The following is a 24017-nucleotide window of genomic DNA, read 5'->3' on the forward strand; positions in this document are numbered from 1 at the left end:
TTTAATACAGTAGTAGGATTAATGAAAATATGATTATTCTATGAAAAGATAGGTAGTATTTATAGGTAAGAGAAGGTAAAACAGTGGTGTTTCCAAATACTGGTGATTTGTCTTAAACTCTGAACGCTCATCAAAGCCAAATTATTTTTCATTAATGCTAGCTGGTATGTGGTTTGCATTTTTAAAAATAAAGTAGAAGCGTTATGGGTCACAAAAAACAAACAAAAACACCATCATTAAGATCCTTTATGCAAACAAACAAATGAGAATCTGCTTATTTGCATCTAATAGCAAGGTTGCTCTGATAAGCTGTAGTGTGTATTTGATTCTACTTTCTCAATCTTGATTCAACATGAAACCAAGATGGGTCTTTGCAGAGATGCTCCCCATGCTCCTTTTCAACTCTCAAATTCTATTAGTACTGGGGAGAATGAATGGTGTCAGTTGAATGTCTACTGCTGGCATAACCCATTACCTCATATTGGGTTAGGGAGCAAACCCCACATACAATTGCCTGCATGTTTCCTCATCCAACAGACTTTCATTAACTCCTTTCTAATTTTAGGTGTTACAAACACCTCTGCTGGTGCTGCTAAAACACAATAACAGAGCTACTCTTCAAGAAATTGTTTTAAGAAATACTAAAGAATTAAGATGGCCAACCAATCTACAGTGACAGAATTTCTTCTGATGGGGTTTTCCAGTAATCGAGAAGAACAATTGTTTTACTTTGTGATATTTCTCTCCATTTATTTAACAGCCTTAGTGGGGAATTTCCTAATCACTATTGCTGTTGCCCTGAACCACAAACTGCACACTCCTATGTACTTCTTTCTGGTCAACCTATCATTATCAGACATTTGCTACATCTCAGCCACTATCCCCAAATCCATAGCTGCTTCTTTGTCAGATGACAAAAGGATTTCCTTTGCTGGCTGTGTTGCACAAGTTTTCTTAGTTTTCACTTTTGCAGGTTCTGAGCTTGCCTTGCTCACTATCATGGCTTATGATCGCTATGCTGCAATCTGCCATCCTCTACAGTATGAGCTAATCATGAACTGGGATGCCTGCATCCAAATGGCAGCTGCTTCCTGGATAAGCAGTGCAATCCATTCATCATTACATACCATTATCACTTTCAGGCTACAGTTCTGTGGGTCCAATATTATTGGGCAGTATTTCTGTGATGTCCCTCAGTTGCTTAAGATTTCTTGTACTGATACAAAGGTTAACCAAATTTTGATCATTGCCATTGGGTTTATTGTAGATTCATTTTGTGGAGGGTTCATCTTTCTTTCCTATGGCTACATCTTCTCTGCTGTGCTGAGAATCCCTTCTGTTCAAGGCAGATATAAAGCTTTCTCTACCTGCATCCCCCACCTGACTGTCTTTTCTTTATTTATGAGCACAGCTGTGTTTTCATACATGAGACCTAAAGCACTTTCTTCTACAACAATGGATTTGCTCTCTGCTTTATTGTATAATGTTTTGCCACCACTAATGAATCCTGTTATTTATAGCTTTAGGAACAAAGACATCCAAGAGGCCGTGTTGAAAATACCGAAAAGAATTAGAAGTCTCCTGGCATGATTACTTGCATTGTGTCTCATACACATCACAATCCCTGTGCATTGCATAAGAATGCAAATGCCATTGAAAATAGCATAATAATGTATTATACTGCATAATAGTGCTTTGCAAATAGATGTGTATTGGGCAAATTTGCATATAAAATGTATATATTAGGAAAGTTTCACACATGATGTTTCACGCATGAGTGCTAAAGTTGTGTCTCGCACATATACCAATTTTTTGTGCAAATTTCTAGTGCCCACTTTTGAGTGATGCCCCCCTCTTCCAGCCCATCTCCTGTTGTTCAGAATGTACTCAGTTAAAGACTGAATAAAAATGCATTTATTATTAAAAATAGTAATAGTGCTTCGTAAAAAGATGTGTATTGGGCCTATTGCAAAGAATAGAGCTTGGGAAAGACTTGGGAAAGTACCGTATTTTTCGCCCTATAAGGCGCACCGGCCCATAGGACACACCTAGTTTTCGGGGGAGGAAATCAAAGAAAATATATGATCTCTCCCCCCCCCCAGCTCTGGGAGCAGCGGACAGGCTGCACGCAGCCTGTGCGCTACTCCAAGACCTTCTTCCTGCTTTTGCGGGAGGTGGCGGAATTCCCCCACCTCCCGCAAAAGCCCACAGGAGCCATGCGCGACTCCTGCGGGCTTTTCAACCAGGAGGGAGAAGGGACTGAAACGGCCAGTCAGTCCCTTCTCCCTCCTCGGGGAAAAGCCCCCAAGAGCAGCGCGCTCTTTAAAGGCTGCACGGCTCCTGCGGGCTTTTCTACGAGGTGGGGGAATTCCCCCACCTCTTAGAAAAGCCCATAGAAGTCGCACACCCTTTAAAAATGTGTGTGCCCCCCCAACCCACAAAGGAACCCACAAACGGGCTCCGAAGTGAAGAGGGGGAAGTGGCGCGGTGCTGTGAGTTTACTGCTTTTTCTGTGGAGCAAAGCCGCATAGCCGTTGCCGGAGAGCGCTGCCTTTGGCATCTAAAATAACCAACCGTGAGTACTGGAACAGTAAATATTTGGACTTCAGATAAGAACTGGCGAAATAAGAAGGAATCTGGACTCTATATTTATGTTTGTGTGTGTGTGTGTGTGTAGATATGTATATGTATATGCACATATTCCACGATGAGTTGATTATGGTATTTGAAAAGTCAATCAATCTCTGACTTTTGTCTTCTGGGTTTCTGGGGGTTTACTTGTTGTTATTCTGTCTCTCACAGCTACAATAAACCTACCATTAAAATTATGGACTGATCATTTCTTTGTCAGAGGGCAAACGGACAAATTTAGCAGGGGATCAAATACTATATATATATATATATATATATATGCTTTCGTAGATTTTCACGGGTACAGGAATGCAGGTTTTGGTGTCTTCGGGTATCTTCCCGTGTAAGAGTTGGGGTGTCTAGGCGACGTTTCGACGAGGTCTCACTCGTCATCTTCAGGCTGGTGCTTTCGGCTTCTTGTTACTAGAACAGAGCAGGATCTCAGTGTTTGAGTTCCCTCAACAGTATTTATAGGAACTCAAACACTGAGATCCTGCTCTGTTCTAGTAACAAGAAGCCGAAAGCACCAGCCTGAAGATGACGAGTGAGACCTCGTCGAAACGTCGCCTAGACACCCCAACTCTTACACGGGAAGATACCCGAAGACACCAAAACCTGCATATATATGGAAGATACCCGAAGACACCAAAACCTGCATTCCTGTACCCGTGAAAATCTACGAAAGCATATATATATATATATATATATATATATATATATATATATATATATATGATGTGTGGTAATCTGATGATTTGATATAAATAAAATTAATCTGATCTGGTCGCTTTTTTCTGCAATCCACATAATGTTTGCTCAAAATAAGCTTGACTGAATTCATTTTGGCTTATTGCTAGATAAATGGGATCTTCCTAACTGAGGGTCCACCTTGTACACAGGCCCAAGGCGTGTCTCTCCCCCCCCCCCACTATCCTTGATGAGGTGGGAGATTGAGCCCAGCCCACACAATGGCCCCACAATCACACCATGGCCTATTGGCCAAACAGAGATTGGTGGTGTGATCGTGGGGGAATATAAAAGGTGGTGGTACATTTCTGGGGATTCACCTGGCTTCTCTGTCTCGCTTTCAGATGGACCACTTCAGATCTTTGGCACTGGATGCACAGCAGTTGCTGGAGCCTTTTCTGGCGTACCTATGGAGCCTTGGAAGTGCATAGTTATGCAGGGAGTAGTCTCTTCCTTGGCCCCCTCCACATTTAAATCTTACAAGAAAGCCTGGCTGATTTTATAACGTTCCTTGTGCAGAATTTATCTATTGCTGTGGATCTTCTACAGATCAGGTTTTGCAATACATAGCACACTTATATTAGCTTTGGCGTGCGGCTAAGACTCTTAAAATCCAGTCTGCTGCCATTTCTTTTTTTTTAGCAAATCCCTGTTTGCCCATGATCCGTGTGCAGCTTTTGTGCTCCGGAAGGCTCTGGAGGGCTGGCGTAGACTTCAACCATCTTCTGGTGTTGGCCTCAGGCCTGTCACCTTTGACCTATTATGTAAAATTCATGAAAAAATAATATCTGTTTGCTCATTCCGGTATGAGGCACGGTTGTTCTCTTCCAATTATTCTATCGCAATAGAATGGGTGAGGTTGTTTTTGAGGAGGTCCGTGGGGGGGGGGGGATTCCTAGGGGTCTGCACTTAGAGGACATATCTTTGGGAGAGGCAGAATTGGTGGTCCAGATTAGTCGGTCCAAAACGGACCAAAGAGGTAAGGAGGCCCTGCTTAAGTTGCCTGCAATGGTGCATGGAGGTTCCTTTTTTTTTTTCAACGTGACCAATGGTCGGATTTTATTTATAAGAATACTTACATACCACTGTATCATTAAAAATATATCCCGGCGGTTTACAACAACTGTTTCCTAGTATTTTGAGAAGCTCGTATTTCTGTGCCTACTCTCTTCAGACCACCAATAATTTTACAAACCTATTTATAGCACACACACACCCAACTTCTTGGGAGGAAATGTGCTCTGACACACATCACCGGCTGCTTTGACTTCCTCGTGCGGTGCTTCCCTCCAGCTCTGATGCGCCTTCTTTTTTTAAAAAAAAATATTTTTATTGCATTTTTTCCAGATAGATTTGAACAGCACAGAAAAACAGAGAAAACAAGAAAAGAAAAGAAAAAAGACAGATTATTAACAAAGCTTGTTTCAATCCATCATCGGACTTCCCCACATCTCCCGAACAATGCATTCTCAAATAATGTATTTATCAGCAAATTATAACCTTGTTTCATATGTTTCTTTTGTACTTTCGATTGCATATTAAGTTTAAATTACTTATTGTCCAAATTATTCAATAAACACATATGTTATCCTTTTTTAAAGTTTAAACATTGGTTCTTTCATTATTATTATCTAATTTCATATATATACCACTCTCATTGCTGGGGCTATCCTTCCAAATCGTACGAAATCCTATAGTTCATATAACTTATATAGTTTTTGCAAATAGTCTTTAAATTTCTTCCAGTCCTCCTCCATTGCTTCTTCTCCCAGATCTCGGATCTTGGCAGTCATCTCGGCCAACTCCATATAGTCAATCAATTGCGTTTGCCACTCTTCCAGTGTGGGTAAATCTTGAGTCTTCCAATATTTGGCAATAAGAATTCTTGCTGCTGTGGTTGCATACATAAAAAACGTTCTGTCCTTCTTTAACACCTTTTGGCCCATAATGCCCAAGAGGAAGGCCTCCGGTTTCTTAGGAAAGGTGTATTTAAACACATTTTTTAACTCATTATAAATCATTTCCCAGAAGGCCTTCATTCTTGGACAGGTCCACCAAAGGTGAAAGAATGTTCCTTCAGCCTCCTTACACTTCCAACATTTGTTGTCAGACAAATGGTATATCTTAGCAAGCTTGACTGGGGTCATGTACCACCTGTATATCATTTTCATAATGTTTTCTTTCAAGGCATTACATGCCGTAAATTTCATACCGGTGGTCCATAACCTTTCCCAGTCTTCAAACATGATATTGTACCCAATGTCTTGAGCCCACTTTATCATGGCTGATTTAACTGTCTCATCCTGTGTATTCCATTTAAGCAGCAAGTTATACATTCTCGATAATACCTTAGTCTTAGGTTCTAACAACTCTGTCTCAAGTTTCGATTTTTCCACCTGGAATCCTATTTTTTTATCCAACTTAACAACCTCATTAATTTGGGCATAATGGAACCAATCTTGCACCTTGTCCTTTAATTTTTCAAAGCTCTGCAACCTCCAATTATCTCCAATATTTTCTATTATTTCCCAATATTTCGGCCAGACGGCCTCCATATTGGGTTTTTTACGTGCCTTGGCCTCTATTGGTGATAGCCACCTCGGAGTCTTACTTTCAAGTAAGTCTTTATATTTCATCCAGACCGTAAAAATTGCTTTCCTGACAATATGGCTTTTAAACATTCCATGTGTTTTTACCTTGCCGTACCACAAATACGCATGCCATCCTAGCGAGTTATTGAAACCTTCCAGGTCTAGGACATCTGTATTCTCTAGTAAAAACCAATCTTTCAACCAGCAGAAGGCTGCTGCTTCGTAGTATAACCTTAAGTCTGGCAGGGCAAACCCCCCTCTTTCTTTTGCATCAGTTAGTATTTTAAACTTTATTCGGGGCTTTTTGCCCTGCCAGACAAACTTTGAAATATCCCTCTGCCACTTTCTAAAACATTCCACTCTGTCCACGACCTGCAAGGTTTGAAACAAAAACAACATTTTTGGCAAAACGTTCATCTTTACAGCAGCAATTCGGCCCAGCAAGGAAAGCTTCAATCTTGACCAGGTTTCTAAGTCTTTCTTAACTTCTGACCAACATTTTTCATAATTGTCTTTAAACAAATTCAAATTTTTAGGCGTCAAGTTTACCCCCAGGTATGGTGCATGGAGGTTCCTGACCTGTAAAAGACACCAGGAGGTATTTACAGATTAGGCCTCCTGGGGTTTGCCCGTTCTTGATACATGAGGATAGAAACCCTTTAGCAGGCATCAATTCACTTGGGTTACGTGGAAGGCTATTGCGGCCTGTGGCTTGCCAGCCTTGGAATTTGCTGCCCATTCTTTCTTGATTGGCATCACTATGATGGCAGTTCATTGGGGCCTTTCAGTGGACAGGATAAAAAACTTGGGCTGGTGGAAGTCCAATGCCTATAAGGGATACATCCAGAAAAGCAAGTAGCATGTTGTCCACCTCCTAACATGTTTTGTCTTTTCCTTTTTTTCAGTGCTGCCAGAATTGCACATGTGGATCATGGGTCACAGCATCGTGCACTGGGCCAGTGTGCAAGCAGTGGAGACTGGCTTTGGGTGCCAACTTGGCTTACCTGCTCAAGTTAAGATTTCCTGGGTGTCCAGATGTGAGATGCACTGGAATGAAGTTTTACCACTAGTGAAGGCTCGGGTGACCACTGTTAGGATATTTCCGTTCCACCTTAAAAGGGGACAGGCTGTTGTGAGTCACAGCCTGCCTATTTCCTGTTCACAGGATGTTTCTGTTTTGTATATAGCTGTTGTTTTTCTCTCTGTGCCTTGACACGCAGGCAGGCAGTCATGTTTTTCTTTGTTCTGACCAACGCTGAATAATTGACTGATACTGCGCTTCTACGGGAGATTGATGGATCGTCCGGAGGCGACGTGGGGGCATGATGGCCTTTGTCTCCCTGGCAGTATCCCAACAACCACTTGGGGCCCACGTTCTGCATTGGTTGTGCAGCTGGGTGAAAATGGCTTGCCACTGCTGAAGGGCATGGACTTGAGGACTTGCATTAAGAAGGACTTGGAGGAGCTGGCAGCAGTGCTCCCAGATACCACAATATTTTGGTCACAGTTCCTGGTGCGTCAGGTTTGACACAATAGTTCATGCCCAGCTGCCACCAACAGAACCAGGAAGCATGTTAACCCTGAGGTGTCAAACAAGGTGTTGGTGCTGGGTAGCAGAGTGATTTGCCACCCTGGTATTACCTTCAGTGATAGAGCCCTGTTTCGGGCTGATAGTATGCATCTTTCTGATGGCGGAAATGATGTGTGGATGGACGAGATCGTTAGAGGTTTGAAGGATTGGTTACAGGTATGAGGGTATTGGCAGCAAGTGTGGGGCTCGTGTGGCAGTTAGGCATTGGCTTATTGTGATGTGGCGGAAGGGAGGTGTGGCCATCATCATATACTGGAATACAAGTGTATTGCAGTAAGAGAATCTGTGGGTCTAGATCTCATCCGAAATCCGCTTGAAGGGTTAGGGCCATGCCAGGACCCAGCAGGTACCCCAGAGTGAGCTTCAGTTGGTTGCCATCGATAGTGCTCCTTCCTTTGGTTGTTTACCCTTCCAGACTTCCTGCAAGGTGGGCAGGAGTCAGATATAGTTATTGCCAATGTCTAAGCGAATACCACTCACATTGCTGTAATCAATAAAGTTTTGCCCTAAAGTTTTGCCCATTAACCTTAAACTAAAGTTCTGTTTCAGTGTGTATTTATTTATCCCTGGGGATGCTCTGGGGTCTTGATGTGCTATTGGGATTAAATGGAAGCCTGAAGATAACTTCCTTTTGAGTTCCTAGCAGAACTGGCCATTACTGGATTATCCTTTGTAAGCAGCAGTGTGAGTGAGCAGAGCTCAAGTGTATGCCAGCACCCCATTACGCTATCCACTACTGGCTGATGTCTATGTTTGAGCAGGCCATGTACCTGTCAATCACCTGATCTTTTAATTTAAATTATGCTGTGAGAGTTTCCAGTAGGGAACAGACAGACACAACTAAAGAAAGCCTTTCAGGTGCAGGCTTCTTAACTCCTGCTAAGCAGCAGTGATGAAATTGAGTGGAGGTCAATTGAGAGCCACTGCACTACTATAATGTCTATTACTGCCATTGGGTGCACCCAGTTTCCCAACCTTCGTATGTAAGCTCTAATGCACATGATGGAAGAGCATACTTCATATGAAGGGCAATCTAAGCTCCTTCAGCTGAACACTTATGGAAGCTCAAAATAGAAGTTCATGATCAGAAAGCAGAAGTAGAAGTTCATGATCAGAAAGAATTTGCCAGTGTTGGGGGAGAGGACAATAAAAATAGTTGTGATGTTACGTATATGAAATTTAGGTATGCATGACAAGAAAAAAAATGAAAAAGTATCCTTGCATACTAGAAGTCAATTAATTTTTGGAGCCCGTTTCATCTTCTTTGTACAATATTGTGCCTCAAGGGGCATCCTTCAGCAAATATAAATTAATTCAAGTGGCACCAACATGGGGAGAGCACAAACTTCCCTGGAGCAAAGATTCTCAAGAGATTTTGCAATGACATCTTTGTTTGCATATCTGAGAACAAGTAAATCTGGGGAATGCAGTTTGCTGATATTATACTGGTGTGTGTGTTTTGGATTTTTGTTGTCCATGAAACATTGCCACTTCTTTTCATTTACACATTGTGTACATTTCACTGGCAGAAATGAGTGAATGAGACAACCTTAGCATACAAGGATTGGGTGGAAATACTCTGATGCGATATCACTATTCTCCTGTTCGTCTTGCTTTTCACATATATTGAGGAGCAACTGGGGCAGAACTGGGCTGGCTAGGTTGAGTTTTTCATCTGCTCAGCTCCCTTTGTGTCCTTCGCTTTCTGGATTGATCCAGCAGGCTCTTATATTCTTATGCATATTAAAAGAACTAGTAGGGAAATGGACAACATTTGTTTTGCACAGCACCATGGGACTGGTATGTTCTCCAAAGAGAGAACCAGAAATAGCACAGGAAAGGAGGATGACATCACCTTCTCCACCTCCTCCTGACAAGCCATGTACCTTCAAATAAATATCACATCAAGCACATTGGCACTCTAATCTGAGAGAAACAGTGGTGAGTATAATCCTTATTGATCTCTTTAAAGAGAATGAAGGGACTCAAGGATGCTCGAGCTTTCAATTCTGAAAAGATTGCAAAATGACTGATGTAGTAGTTGGTGTAAAGTGGACTTCTTATTTTTTTTTAAGTATCATTTCTTTTATATATAGGAGAAGGCAACAGAAAACTTGGAAAAACTGTGCAGAGATATATTTCACACTGGAATATGGACAACTGACATTTGACAACTGACAAGAAATATGATAATAGAGTAAGTTCAAGTGCTACCATAACTCTTTCTTGTTCACAGCAACAATGGTGGTAAGCAGATACTCCGGAATTCTTCAGTAACTATGGCATTTCCAACAATGGGAAGCTTTTAATGATTCAGGGTGCAGTCTTTATCTTGTCAGCTCATTAGATTGGCTGGTTAAACAAATTACCTACTGCATATGACAGAAATTAATTGAGAGATGGATGCTTCTGGGTTATCTTTTCCAAAAAAATTAAATGAAATAAATTATAATATATGGTAATACGATCACTAGAATAGAAATTACTTATCCAAATGGAATTTGTCTTGTCTTTTTTGAATAGGATAGAAATTAATATGATTCTGCCTGCACATTGAGAAGTATAGCCATTTTTGGAGTGTTTCCATGGGCCATGTTACTAGAAATAAATAAAATAAAGTTTTGGATTTTTTTCAATTCTCCTTGCAGGTTGTTGAAATCTTTGATGTTTCAGTATTCTAGCAATCAGTCTTCATTGCTAAAACTTAATTCATTCAGGTTGATTCTTCACTGCTCTTAGGTAATATGTGAATTGCTATGCTGTTGTTCAATTGAAAAAAATGGAGAGCACCTTTCAAAACACATACACTTGGATGATAGTTTGTTGTCATATATTTTTGATGGAAAACCTCCAAATATTTGAGAACTGACAATTTTTTATTCCAATATACTTGAAGAAAGCTTCCATTTCCATGTTTTACATTACTAAAGTATTTAGCAAGAAATAGAAAAGCCTCACTGAGAATACACATAATACAATCTTTCAAAATATCCATAGTGATTTCATTTTTTTGTTTTATATGAAATTTCAGATAAACTTTCTAGAATGGTGGTTCCTTTACCCCATCTAGTTAATTCAGTGTGATCTCGATCTCTCTCTCCCCCCCCAAAAAAAAATGTTACATGTTTCATAAAAATGGTTTATGTACATTTGATGGCAAAATGGAAGACTTCTGTAAAAACTGCACCATTTACATCATGTGGCACATGGCTTAGAAAGTATATGTATGTACCCAGTCTCTGTTGCCTTTCCCCCAGTCTTTGAGGGTGGATAAATCATATTAGCTGAAGATATGTGAGTGCACATACTATCCCCATGAGGCTTCATGTCATATCAGAATGAAAGAACACATCAGCAGTTAATAGTGTGCATACATGGTTCTTGATGTGGATAAATGTGTTGTTGTGAACTAGCGCAATATCTAAGATGATAATTTAAAAATATTAGAATGTCCAAAAATTGGTAAGCTCCACTAACGCACAACTATTTAACTTCTATCTGCAGAATGACGGAAATGAGAGAAATGGCTAACCAATCTACTCCAACAGAGTTCCATCTCATGGGGTTTTCTGAAACTCGTGATATGCAGATTTTGCATTCTGCAATATTTCTCTTCATTTACTTAACAGCCTTAGTAGGAAATTCTCTCATCATCACAGCTGTGGCCCTAGACTGCCACCTTCACAGCCCGATGTACTTCTTTTTGATCAACCTGTCATTGCTTGATGTTTGCTCCATTTCCACTACTGTACCCAAATCCATCACCATTTCATTGACAAACAACAACATGATTTCTTTTGCCGGATGTGTCACACAGGTCTTCTTAGTGGTCACATTTGTTGGTGGTGAGCTTGCTTTGCTCACTGTTATGGCTTATGACCGTTTTGTAGCCATCTGTCACCCACTACAATATACCTTAATCATGAATTGGGATGCCTGCATGCAAATGGTAGCTGCTTCCTGGATAAGCAACCTGATTCATGCAGTATTGGAAACCAGTTTTACTTTCGTGCTAAATTTCTGTGGGACCAATATCATTGGACAATATTTTTGTGACATTCCTCAATTGCAAAAGATTTCTTGCAGTGATACAAACGTGAATCAAGTTCTGATTTTTGTCCTTGGGTTTTTTATTGACTCTTTTTGTTTTGCATTTATCTTTGCTTCCTATGGCTACATCTTCTCTGCTGTGCTGAGGATCCCATCAGTCCAAGGCAGATATAAAGCTTTCTCTACCTGCACTCCTCACCTTACTGTCTTTTCTTTATTCATCACCACAGGTGTGTTTTCATACATGAGACCGAAAGCACTTTCTTCCCCCACAGTGGACTTGGTTTCTGCTGTATTATATACAGTTTTACCACCGGTTCTTAATCCCATTATTTATAGCCTCAGGAACAAGGACATCCAGCTGGCAGTCTGGAAAATACCCAGAAAATTAAAACAGCTTGTAGCATGATTAATCAGTTCCAATTTCTTTTAAAAAAAATGTTAAACATGGAAACACTAAATGGGAATCTGAGGCCTGCCACGTAAACTTAGATATACCCCTTTATATTTTGAAATAGGACCTTCCTCAATATTAACTATTCATCTTTTGTCATTTCCATAGATTTCGTGAGACGTTTTATATGTGTAAGTTCTATTAATTATTTATTTATGGACCACTATTACAACTTGGAGAGAATTCTAGAGCAATAACTTGCTGTTCTTTAGGTAAACTTTAGACACTTAACAGGGGTTCTGTATTTAAACAAAAAGACAAGAGTTTTTAGGAGTCTATCCTCCCAGGAGAGCTACAAATACCATAGTTACCTGGGGAGAGGGATTGATTTTTAAACAATTCATGTATTGTCGAGGTGGGATAAGATGCAACAGAAGCATCCCTGGTTTGCAATCCCCCCCCCCCAACCACCCACATACATGCACCATGAATTAACACTCGAACAAGGTTTATTGGAAAATGAAGAAAAATAGGTGTGATACAGAATATTTGATTTAGCAAAACAAAATGAAAAGCTACACAGCAAAAGACAATTCGGTTTTTTAATCTCATATCAGATCTTCTTTCATCTCCAGCAGCTTTATTGGTCACCATTTACAATCAATGGAAAAATAAATTCCTCAAGTAGGACACTGGACTTCACTGGGCATCCTGTACCATAAATGAATAAAATTCAAAGGGGAAATCTATGGCTTATGGTTTAATAACTAAACCCACACAACATAACAGAAACTTCTCCAGAGCAATGATTCCCAGAAGATTTTACAAGGGGCTTTTTTTTGGGGGGGGGAGGGAGAAGAAACAAATCTCTGAACTAAAGGTGTATTCTGATGTATTATAGTGATATTTTCGTGATATGTGTGTGTTTTAGATTCTTCTTGACCATTGATAATGTGACGCCATCTTTCTCCCTTCATACAGTGTGCACCTTTGAATTGTATAAATAAATAAATGACTGAGATAACCACTAGCTTATTAAAGTTCCCAAATCAGATTAACCATTTACCCATAACTGCTTTACCTTGAGTCTTTTTTAAGAGTGTGATGGCAAATCCCCCATTTCCCTCCTTTCACATACATTGAGGAGGAACTGGGGCAGAAGTGAGCTAGCTAGGATGAAGACCATTCATCCTCTTCCTCCTCCCATCCCATCCATCTTCCTCTGTGTGCTTTGCTTTCTGGTGACAGAATTGCATCCATACCTCACCAAGGTAATGGACAGCATGATGGATACTTTTCTCAGTATGGTTACAGAACAAAGCAAAATTGATCCATGCAATTAAGATGGTGCTCCCGCGAAAACAAGATGGCGCTCCTGCCAAAAGACCCGGCACCCCTACAAGAAGAAGATGCAAAATGACAGTCGGGTCACTTTGTGGGGGGGCAGGTTTCCAGCCCAGAGCAATTCCCCACAGACCGTAAGCAGAATAAAAGGCAACCGCTCAAAGAGGGGACTCTCTGCACTAAAAATGAAATCAACTTGAATTTCTAAGCCCCAATGCTGCAGCCGCAGCCAGAGAATGAGCGAAGCCATCTGGCTGAACAGAGGCAGCGGCAAGCTCAGAGCTCAAGGGGCCGAAGCCCCATGAGGCAGAAAGCCTCTCAAGGGGAAAAGGGAAAGGCAAGGCAAGGAGGGGAAAAATGAGTAAAGGAGAAACTGGGGGAAAAGGGGGGGAGAGAAACAGATTCAACAAGCAGATCATCAAAGTAGATTGTGCTCTCTCTCGGCTTGCAGCGGACACGTTGCTGGTGTTCCGATGCACGCACCAAAAGAGGAAGCTCTGGGTCATGTGTATAGGTATATATAGGTCCCTTGATCCGTTTAGCCTGTATCCCATTGGCCTGATTGAACCCTGCATCAAAGGACCTACCACTTGGGTGTTGTGCTGTCCAAACATACCCACCCACAACACAGGGTTAGGTTGCCAGGTCCCACCGCAACACATACCCTCTTTAAGGGAGGACCCGATTTACATTCCATTGTCCTCCAGCCGAAACAGTTCTTGCCAGGAATTACACAGCAATCTGGCACAGTCCAGAACACACTCTGAGGACAGTTCAACACAGTCCAGGGACACAGTCTGGGCCCATCACCATTTTGAGCATTAAATGCCCATTTGCAAATAAAGAACTCAGTCCTTTACAGCAGAATGCAGCAGAAGCAATTGTGGTTGGAATAGTAACATCAAAGGTTTTATTTATAAAGCAAATAACGAAACAACAAGACGACTCTCACATCCATCTTCCTCAGCAGAGGAGCACAGCAGAGATAATCAACATTCCACAGTGCAAATATACAAAATATGACATATTTTAGGCAGTAGTGTAGAAGTTATGGGTGCCCTCCCAGATGGAAAATTAATCGGAGTGTCTGGCTCAAATGTTAATTGCTTCCTGGATATGGAATCCAGTTTTAGTTTCATGCTAATTTTTTGGGGGATCGAAGTCATAGGACAATATTTTTGTGACCTTCCTCAGGTAAAAAAGATTTTTTGCAGTGATACATAGGTTAATCAAGTTCAACACTCTAACCGCCACAATATATACAATACTTTATTATAATAAAGACAATTGCACTCCTTGTTGAGTAAATCAGGACCTGCAAATCATTATGGTGAGGTTCTCCAAGGAGTGATTCTCTGAAGCACTACAGAAATTTAAATATCTTCTCCATGGACCTATTGTCTGAAACACTACAGACAGCAGAGAAGCTATTCCTCCTTCTCATAATATATATATCTTCTACTAAAGACTACACTCCAACATCTAGGCATTTCCTTCTTCCAGAGAATGATGAGGTAAGTAGCATCCGATTTGTTCAACCTCAGAGGAGACTAGGCCTTGAAAGGTGCTCATATTTCAGTTCTGAAAAGACCTCAAAATGTTTAATACAGCAGTAAGGTTAATGCAGACATGATTATTCTATGATAAAAATAGATTACATTTATAGGTAAGAGAAGATAATAATGTGGTGTTTCAAAATTCTGGAGATTGGGTTTAAACCCTCAGCTCTTATCAAAGCAACATAATATTTCATTGGTTGTTCTTATAAGCTACAGTTAACGGTTGATTCTACTTTCTCATTATTGATTCAGCATGTAACCAAGATGGGTCTTTCTTGAGATGCTCTCTATGTTCCCTTGCAACTCTAAAATTCTATGAGTACTGGGGACAATCAATAGTATCAGTTGAATGTTTACTGCTGGCATCACCCATTACATCATATTGACATAGGAGGGAAACCCCACATACAATTGCCTGCATATTCCCTCTACCAACAGACTTTCATTAACTCTGTTCTAATCTTAGGTGCCACAACACTTCTGCTGGTGTTGCTGAAACAAAATAACAGAGCTACTTTTCTAGAACTTTTTAAAAGAAATATTTCAAAGAATTAAGATGGCCAACCAGTCTACAGTGACAGAATTTCTTCTGATGGGGTTTTCCAGTGACCCAGAAGAACAATTTTTTTACTTTGTGATATTTCTCTCCATTTATTTAATAGCCTTAGTGGGGAATTTTCTCATCATCATTGCTGTTGCCCTAAACCACAAGCTACACACTCCTATGTACTTCTTTTTGGTCAACCTATCATTATCAGACATTTGCTACATCTCTACCACAATCCCCAAATCCATAGCTGCTTCTTTGTTGGGTTACAAAAAGATTTCTTTTGCTGGCTGTGTCGCACAGGTTTTCTTAGTTTTCACTTTTGGAGGTTCTGAGCTTGCCTTGCTCACTATCATGGCTTATGATCGCTATGCTGCAATCTGCCATCCTCTACAGTATGAGCTAATCATGAACAGGGATGCCTGCATACAAATGGCAGCTGCTTCCTGGATAAGTAACCTAATTCATTCATCATTACATACCATTATCACTTTCAGGCTACATTTCTGTGGGTCCAATATTATTGGGCAGTATTTCTGTGATATCCCTCAGTTGCTAAAGATTTCTTGTACTGACACAAAGGTTAATCAAATTTTGATTTTTGCCATAGGGATTATAGTAGCTTCATTTTGAAGAGGGTTCATATTTGTTTCCTATGGCTACATCTTTTCTGCAGTGTTGAGAATCTCTTCTGTTCAAGGTAGATATAAAGTTTTCTCTACCTGCATCCCCCACCTGACTGTCTTTTCTTTATTTATTAGCACAGATTTGTTTTCATATATGAGTCCTAAAGCACTTTCTTCTACAACGATGGATTTGCTCTCTGCTGTATTGTATACAGTTTTGCCACCACTACTGAATCCCATTATTTATAGCTTTAGGAACAAAGACATCCAAGAGGCTGTACTGAAAATACCGAAAAGAATTAGAAGTCTCCTAGCATGATTGCTCAAGTTGTGTCTCATACACATCACATTTCCTGTGCATTGTATAAGAATGCAAATGTCCATGAAAAATTGCATAAAAATGCATTATTTGCATAACATTGCAAATAGATGGGTATTGGGCAAATTTGCATATAAAATGTGCCTATTAGAATCGTTTCACACAGAACAACTTTCATTTTCATTAGGACTTTAAGGACTTTAGGAGTTTTCATTAGGACTTTAAAAAACGATGCCAATATGTAAATGTGAGGAACTGGATCTAATGCTGATCTTCCCAACCTGCTAAATTGGGTTTCTTTTTGAGTGGAGGTGTTAGAAGGGAGGAAGGGTAGAATAAGTCTTTGCAGAAGTAATGAGGTCTCTAAACCACATTTGCATCTGATACTGATACCCTCAGTTTCTCGCATAACTGTGGCCCCTCCTCCTTCACTGTTTTAGTGGTGTGTTATTCTAGCACCATACTGACTAGTCATGCATGTACAGGTGCAGGATGAATTTTACTGGTATTTCTTTTTTTAAAGAGCTATGTCAGCTCAGTTCAGTGAGACTCAGAATACTCAATGTGTTGATTATTAGTAGTATTAATTGTTGTTTTGAGTCTGTATAACACACAAACACAGAGACAAGTTTTCTTTGGTTGCTTTATGTTGGCTTGAGGTTTAGGTGCAAGTTGTGATGGTCTTTTACCTAGGATTCTTGGTACAGGATTCCTGTGTAGGTTCATTTTGTGGAGGGTTCATCTTTGTTTCCTATGGCTACATCTTCTCTGCTGTGCTGAGAATCCCTTCTGTTCAAGGCAGATATAAAGTTTTCTCTACCTGCATCCCCCACCTGACTGTCTTTATTTATAAGCACAGCTGTGTTTTAATACATGAGACCTAAAACGCTTTCTTCCACAACAATGGATTTGCTCTCTGCTGTATTGTAAAATGTTTTGCCACCACTACTGAATCCCATTATTTATAGCTTTAGGAACAAAGTGTTAGATGTCAGAACACACAAATTTAGTAATAGTCACTTATTGTGTAGGTTGAAGGATTGCTGTTCTTCATTGCTTCCACACACAACAAATGGATTATATTTTATCATATTTAAAGCTACAGGTAGATATATTGCTCATTTCCAAGGAATATCTTTTAAAATTCAATTGCTTCCTGTTTGAGAGTCACTGCTTTTAATTATAATTCCTGTAAATTCTACTGGGAATATGCTATAGTGTGGACTAAATATTCATCTAATAAAGCTAGATAGATACATAATAGATAGATGGATGGATAGATAAATAGATTATAATGAAGTTCTTGCTCAGATTATGTACTTCCCCTGGCTTCTGCAATAAAGTTTCCAAATGCAATAATGCTCACAAAAATAACATTTTGGGTGGAAATTCATGGCAAAGAATTGAAAAATGTGTATTTTACAGGAGCAAGGTGTATAGAAAGTGTACAAAATGGATAAAATTTAGATGCAAATATTTTGTTCATTTTTTTTTAAAAAAAAGGTCAGCACAAAAAGAGGATGGACTTGACTGAACGGTGTATTTAGTTTTAAAAATGAAAACTGAAATGACTGCACCCTCACTCATTTAAAGGTAAAAGTAATAATACTCAACCAAAAGTACATATTTTTCACAAGTTTTATATTTGCTTTCATTTTTCACCTCCATTTTTATGCACTCTATCTAGAATTTGGCAGCGGCGATACCAGGGTTCCCCGTTAAAGGGGTTTCTGAAGGGAGGCTTTGACCGTACGCTGAAAGGTCGTCATTGCTCTCCCCTGCGGCGGTGGCGTAATGGGGGCGGCTATCTCTGCTTGAACATATGCTCTCCAGAGCCGGCCCATCCCCCACACAAACACTGGATAACCCTGAAGCTCCCTAGGTCCTCGGCTGGGGACTGGGGAGGGAGAACGCCCAATGCCTGAGCCAAGGTCTACCCACATTTGAAATTTAATAAAGTTGTGGCCAATTTAATCCCATAGCACGTTGTCTTGAGTAGTTATTCCACATGACGGGACCTGGAGACTCCGCCTGTCCACGCAAAGAGTGGCAACAAGAGATAAAATTCTAGGCTCTATTATCAAAGAAAATGTTAATAATAGAACGTTGTAAGGTAAATAAATCTGATTTTCACCAGATTTTGCTCTATTTTGCTTCTGAAAAGGAATTCAAGATGCAAACTAAAATTGAATTCTATTCCACAGAGAACAAATCTTTAACAGTGTTTATACTCCTATTGACTGTACAATCACTGTGTTTCCAGTGTTAGTTTTTAATTCATTTTTTTATATATAAATTTTTATTGGTTTTACAAATTTTTTAGAACAATACAAACATATAAAAAGACATACAAACATGTATAGTTTCATGACCTTTTTTTCATAAACCTTGTTTCTCAGATTCCCCCATACCTCCCCTTTCTGCATCCCAATGTCCGTTAGTTTTTAATTCAGGTACTTAGAATGTTATCCAAAATGCATATGTATTCTGTACCTCTGAAATAAAATATGGGTGTTCAACGTATTGCTGCATGCCACCCAAATTTCTGAGTGGTGCGAGATTCCAAGGGTTCCAGTTGGTTACCCAGGGTTTTTGTTTCCTTTGGAATGAGGTACAGTAGAGACTGTGGTGTCTTTAGGATATATGGTTTATTTACACATATATACAACCTGAGCCTACATTGTAGGGTTCACAGCACCTCAAGACACTCTTGCTTCTCTCATAGCTGCAGCTTAGAATATAAACAGCAACTGTCTGTGTTTCCAGCTTCCCAGCCTGCTGCTTCCAGTTTTTAGCTCACATCACTCCACCTTCAACTCTTGCCATTGTATTCCTAACTACCAGAAAGTTGAAGAAGGGGCCCTACCCATTTGTTGACTGGCAGAGAGCCACTCCCTTTTTGTTACCTTACTCCTAGCATGATTGCTCATGTTGTGTCTCACATACATCACAATATTTTGTGCAAATTTCTAGTGCCCACTCATCTCCTGCTGTTCAGAATGTGTTCTGTTAAACATTGAATAAAAATGCATCTAACATTAAAATTAGTAATAGTGCTTCGTGAAACGATGTTTATTGGGTCTATGGCAACTGTAGACTGGATAGCTCAGTGGCTGGAGGAGGGTGCAGATAATGCCAAGTTTGCAGGTTCTATTCCCACAGTGGGCAGCAGCATATCCCTACATTGTAAGGGGTTCAACCAGAAGATTAGCTCATGTAGACTGGCTAGCTCAGTGGTTAGAACAGTGTGCTGATAATGCCAAGTTTGCAGGTTCATCTCCTGCTTGGGGCAACAACATAATCCCACACTGCAGGGGGTTGGACTAGATGAACTTCATGTGGCTGGGATAGTTCAGTGGTTAGAGTGTGATGCTGATAATACCAAGGTGTGGGCTTCCTGATCCCCATATGGGACAACTCCATACTTCTGAGTTACATGCCTTCTTACGCACACCGTGTTTGTTCCCATGGTCTGTAATCAATGATGGCCTAATGAATTATTATGCGTAACACCCATTATGAGTTGCTATGAATGATGGCATGTTTGGCCAATTGATGAATGAAGCTTTAGACCATGTTTATCGTTAATAACTTAATTTGTTCTGGAGGTCTGTTCTTAACCTGAAACTGTTCTTAACCTGAGGTACCACTTTAGCTAATGGGGCCTCCTGCTGCCACTGCACTGCCGCCGCTGGATTTCTGTTCTCATCCTGAGGTAAAGTACTACTTCCGGGTTAGCGGAGTGTGTAACCTGAGGTGTCTGTAACCCGAGGTGTCGGTAACCCGGGGTACCACAGTATCTCACTGGGCATCCTTTACCTAAAATAAATTAAATTCAAATGACAACACTTTTGTTTGTAATTTTATATCCAAACTCGAATTTATTTATATATGTAACAACAGCAACTAGAACTTTATATGCAGAGAAGTGGAAAGAAGAAGGATTACCAAGGAAGGAGGATTGGCTTATGAAACTGATAGACTATGATGAAATGGTGAAATTAACTGCCAGACTAAGATGACAGAATGACGAAGTGTTTAAGGACGAATGGAGACCAATCATGGATTATTTGTCTATGCTGGTAAATGTTTTTGGATATTTTTGGACACACACACACACATGTACGTAAGCTCTAATGCACATGATGGAAGAGCACACTTCATATGAAGGGGTACTTAAGGTCCTTCAGCTGAACACGTATGGAAGCTCAAAATAGAAGTTCATGATCAGAAATAATTTGCCTGTGATGCAAACAAATGAGGTGGGAGTGCAATTAAAAAAGTTGTGATGTTATACCAAATTTAGGTATGCACTACAATCCCTAGATACTAGAAGTCAATTTTTGGAGCCTTTTTCATCTTTCTTTTATCTCCTGCTGTTTTCTTTCCTATAGTTCAGAATCAATGGAAAAACAAAAGGGCTAAATAAATTCTTGGTGTAAAATCTTGTGCCTCATTGTGCATCCTTCAGCAAACATGAATTAATTCAAATTGCACCAACATGGGAAAAGCACAAACTTCTCTAGAGCAAGGATTCTCAAGAGATTTTGCAATGGTGTCTTTGTTATCATATCTGAAAACAACTAAATCCATGAACTGGGGAATGTAACATGCTGATATTATATCAATGTGCATGTTTTAGATTTCTGTTGTCCATGAAACATTGCCACTTCTTTTACTTTACACATTGTATACATTTCAGTGGTAGAAATGAATGAATGAGATAACCTTAGCATACAAGGATTGGGTGAAAATACTCTGATGTGATATCACTCTTCTCCTGATCATCTTCCTTTTCACATATATTGAGGAGTATCTGGGGCAGAACTGGACTGGCTAGTTGAGTCTTTCTCCTCCTCAGCTCCCTTTGTGTCCTTCACTTTCTAGACTAATCCAACAGCTGCTTATGTATGTTAAAGGAACTAGTAGGGAAATGGACAACATTTGTTTTGCACAGCATCATGGGACTAGTATGTTCTCCCAAGAGAGATCCTGAAATAGCACAGAAAAGGAGGATGACATCACCTCCTCCTGGCAACCCATGTACCTTCAAATAAATATCCCCGTCAAGCACATTGGCACTCTAATCTTCTGAGAGAAACAGCGGTGAGTATAATCTTTATTGATCATCTTAAAGAAAGAGAAGGGATTCAAGAGAAGGGATTAAAGAAAGAGAAGGGATTCAAGTATAGCCATTTTTTGGTGTTTCCATGGGCCATGTTTCTAGAAATACAGTGGTACCTCCGGTTACGAACGTGATCAATTATGGAGGCCCAGCCATATCCCAAAGATTTTGTACCCAGAGGACTGCTTCTGTGCACACACACACACCGCTGCAGAGCACTTCTGCACACGTATGAGCGGCAAACCTACTCACAGGTTTGCTGCGTTCACAGCCCAAACATTATGTTGCCTGAAGGTCTGACAATTTTTTAATTGCCATATACTTGAGGAAAGCTTCCATTTCCATGGTTTACATTACTAAAGTATTTAGTAAGAAATAGACAAGCCTCACTGAGAATACACATAATACAATATTTTCCAAATTTCAACTCTGATTTCATTTTTTTGTTTTATATGAAATTTCAAATCAACTTTCTGGAATGGTGGTTCCTTTACCCCGTCTAGTTATTTCAGTGTGATATCTCTCTCTCTCTCTCTCTCTCTCTCTCTCTCTCTCTCTCTCTCTCTCTCTTCCAAATGTTACATATTTCATAAAATGATTTATGTACATTTGATGGTACACTGGAAGATTTCTGTAAAAACTGCACTGTTTGCATCATATGACATATGGCTTATAAAGTATATGTATGCCCCCAGTCTCTGTTGCCTTTCGCCCATTCTTTGAGGGTGGATAAATCATAATAGCTGAAAACATGTGAGTGCACATACTATCCCCATTAGGCTTCATGTCATATCAGGATGAAAGAATACATCAACAATTGATAGTGTGCATACTTGGTTGTTGATGTGGCTAGATGTGTAGTTGTGAACTAGCGCAATATCTAAAATGATATTAAAAAAACACAGAATGTCGAAAAATTTGTAAGCTCCACTAACTCACAACTATTTAACTTCTATCTGCAGAATGACGGAAATGAGAGAAATGGCTAACCAATCTACTCCAACAGAGTTCCTTCTGATGGGTTTTTCCGAAACCCGTGATATGCAGATTTTGCATTCTGCAATATTTCTCTTCATTTACTTAACAGCCTTATTAGGAAATTCTCTCATCATCACAGCTGTGGCCCTAGACCACCACCTTCACAGCCCGATGTACTTCTTTTTAACCAACCTGTCATTGTTTGATGTTTGCTCCATCTCCACTACTGTGCCCAAGTCCATCGCCATTTCATTGACAAACAACAACATGATTTCTTTTGCGGGATGTGTCACACAGGTCTTCTTAGTGGTCACATTTGTTGGTGGCGAGCTTGCCTTGCTCACTGTTATGGCTTATGACCGTTACGTAGCAATCTGCCGTCCACTGCAATATACCTTAATCATGAATCGGGATGCCTGTATCCAATTGGCAGCTACTTGCTGGATAGGCAGCCTGATCCATGCTGTACTGGAAACCAGTTTTACTTTCATACTAAATTTCTGTGGAACCAATATGATTGAGCAATATTTTTGTGACATTCCTCAATTGCAAAAGATTTCTTGCAGTGATACAAAAGTGAATCAAATTCTTATTTTTGTCTTTGGGTTTATTCCGGACTCTTTCTTTTTTACCTTCATCTTTACTTCCTATGGCTACATATTTTCTGCTGTGCTGAGGATCCCATCAGTCCAAGGCAGATATAAAGCTTTCTCTACCTGCACTCCTCACCTGACTGTCTTTTCTTTATTCATCACCACAGGTGTGTTTTCATACATGAGGCCAAAAGCACTTTCTTCCCCCACTGTGGACTTGGTTGCGGCTGTATTATATACAGTTTTGCCACCAGTTCTTAATCCCATAATTTATAGTCTCAGGAACAAGGACATCCAACTGGCGGTGTGGAAAATACCCAGAAAACTGAAACATCACATTGCATGATTCATCATTTCCAGATATTTGAAAAACATGGAGAAACTAAATGTTCATATTAGGTATATTCCCTTCTGCTTAAAATAGGACCCGTCTCATTTTTATTTATTTATCACACTCCTAGGCTCTTTGTCATATTAATGGATTAAGTGATAATGACTACATGAATGTTGCATTTCTTTTGTTGTATTTCAGAATTCCTTTTCTGAAAGGTTTTTGGAGAAATGTTTTGGATGTATGTTGGAGGCAAGTGATACATCTTGTTTCTGTGGTTAAAAACAGTCATGTTCATTACCATTTCCAAAAATCTGAAGGACCATCTAACTTGGCTTCTGCTTCAGGGCGTTTGTGATTTATATTAGCAAACAATCACATGGATGTCACATTCCCACTAAATATGAGTTTATTTGACAACATTAATGATTATTTCATATGTTTCGTAGAAATTTGAATCTTGCATCCCCTGGCATTTGTACAATGGGATTCCACAGGATACTGGTCTTTCCTCAGTGCTATTTAATGCAAGCTGTTTGGTGTGGTCGTTAGGAGTTTTGAAACAAGGTGTCACCCATTCACTGATTATAC

The 24017-nt window shown here is 39.9% G+C and overlaps 2 protein-coding genes and 1 pseudogene across 4 annotated transcripts; all 3 read left to right on the forward strand.

The window, feature by feature from the left end:
• Window positions 1–250: 250 nt before the first annotated feature.
• On the forward strand, window positions 251–1705 carry LOC308570551 (olfactory receptor 14A16-like). The gene has a single exon (XM_081165458.1). The coding sequence runs from the start codon at window positions 655–657 to the stop codon at window positions 1588–1590; it is 936 nt and encodes a 311-aa protein (XP_081021584.1). The 5' UTR covers window positions 251–654; the 3' UTR covers window positions 1591–1705.
• A 5652-nt stretch (window positions 1706–7357) lies between these two features.
• On the forward strand, window positions 7358–23551 carry LOC308570517 (olfactory receptor 14A16-like). Of its 2 annotated transcripts, XM_081165421.1 has the most exons (5): window positions 7358–7916; window positions 9657–9807; window positions 10209–10299; window positions 16065–16154; window positions 22487–23551. In XM_081165421.1, exon 5 carries the CDS (start codon window positions 22488–22490, stop codon window positions 23439–23441), a length of 954 nt encoding a protein of 317 aa, XP_081021547.1. In that variant the 5' UTR covers window positions 7358–7916; window positions 9657–9807; window positions 10209–10299; window positions 16065–16154; window position 22487; the 3' UTR covers window positions 23442–23551. The 2 variants fall into 2 exon arrangements, with proteins under 2 accessions (XP_081021547.1, XP_081021546.1); XM_081165420.1 differs by lacking the exons at window positions 7358–7916; window positions 16065–16154; window positions 22487–23551 and adding exons at window positions 9413–9501; window positions 11065–12976.
• Window positions 15452–16399, forward strand: LOC308570547 (olfactory receptor 14A16-like; annotated as a pseudogene). The gene has a single exon. The product of its transcript is annotated as an olfactory receptor 14A16-like (transcript).
• Window positions 23552–24017: the final 466 nt, after the last annotated feature.

This window comes from Podarcis bocagei (genome assembly GCF_964188305.1).
Source record: "Podarcis bocagei genome assembly, chromosome: 13".
NCBI lineage: Eukaryota > Metazoa > Chordata > Lepidosauria > Squamata > Lacertidae > Podarcis > Podarcis bocagei.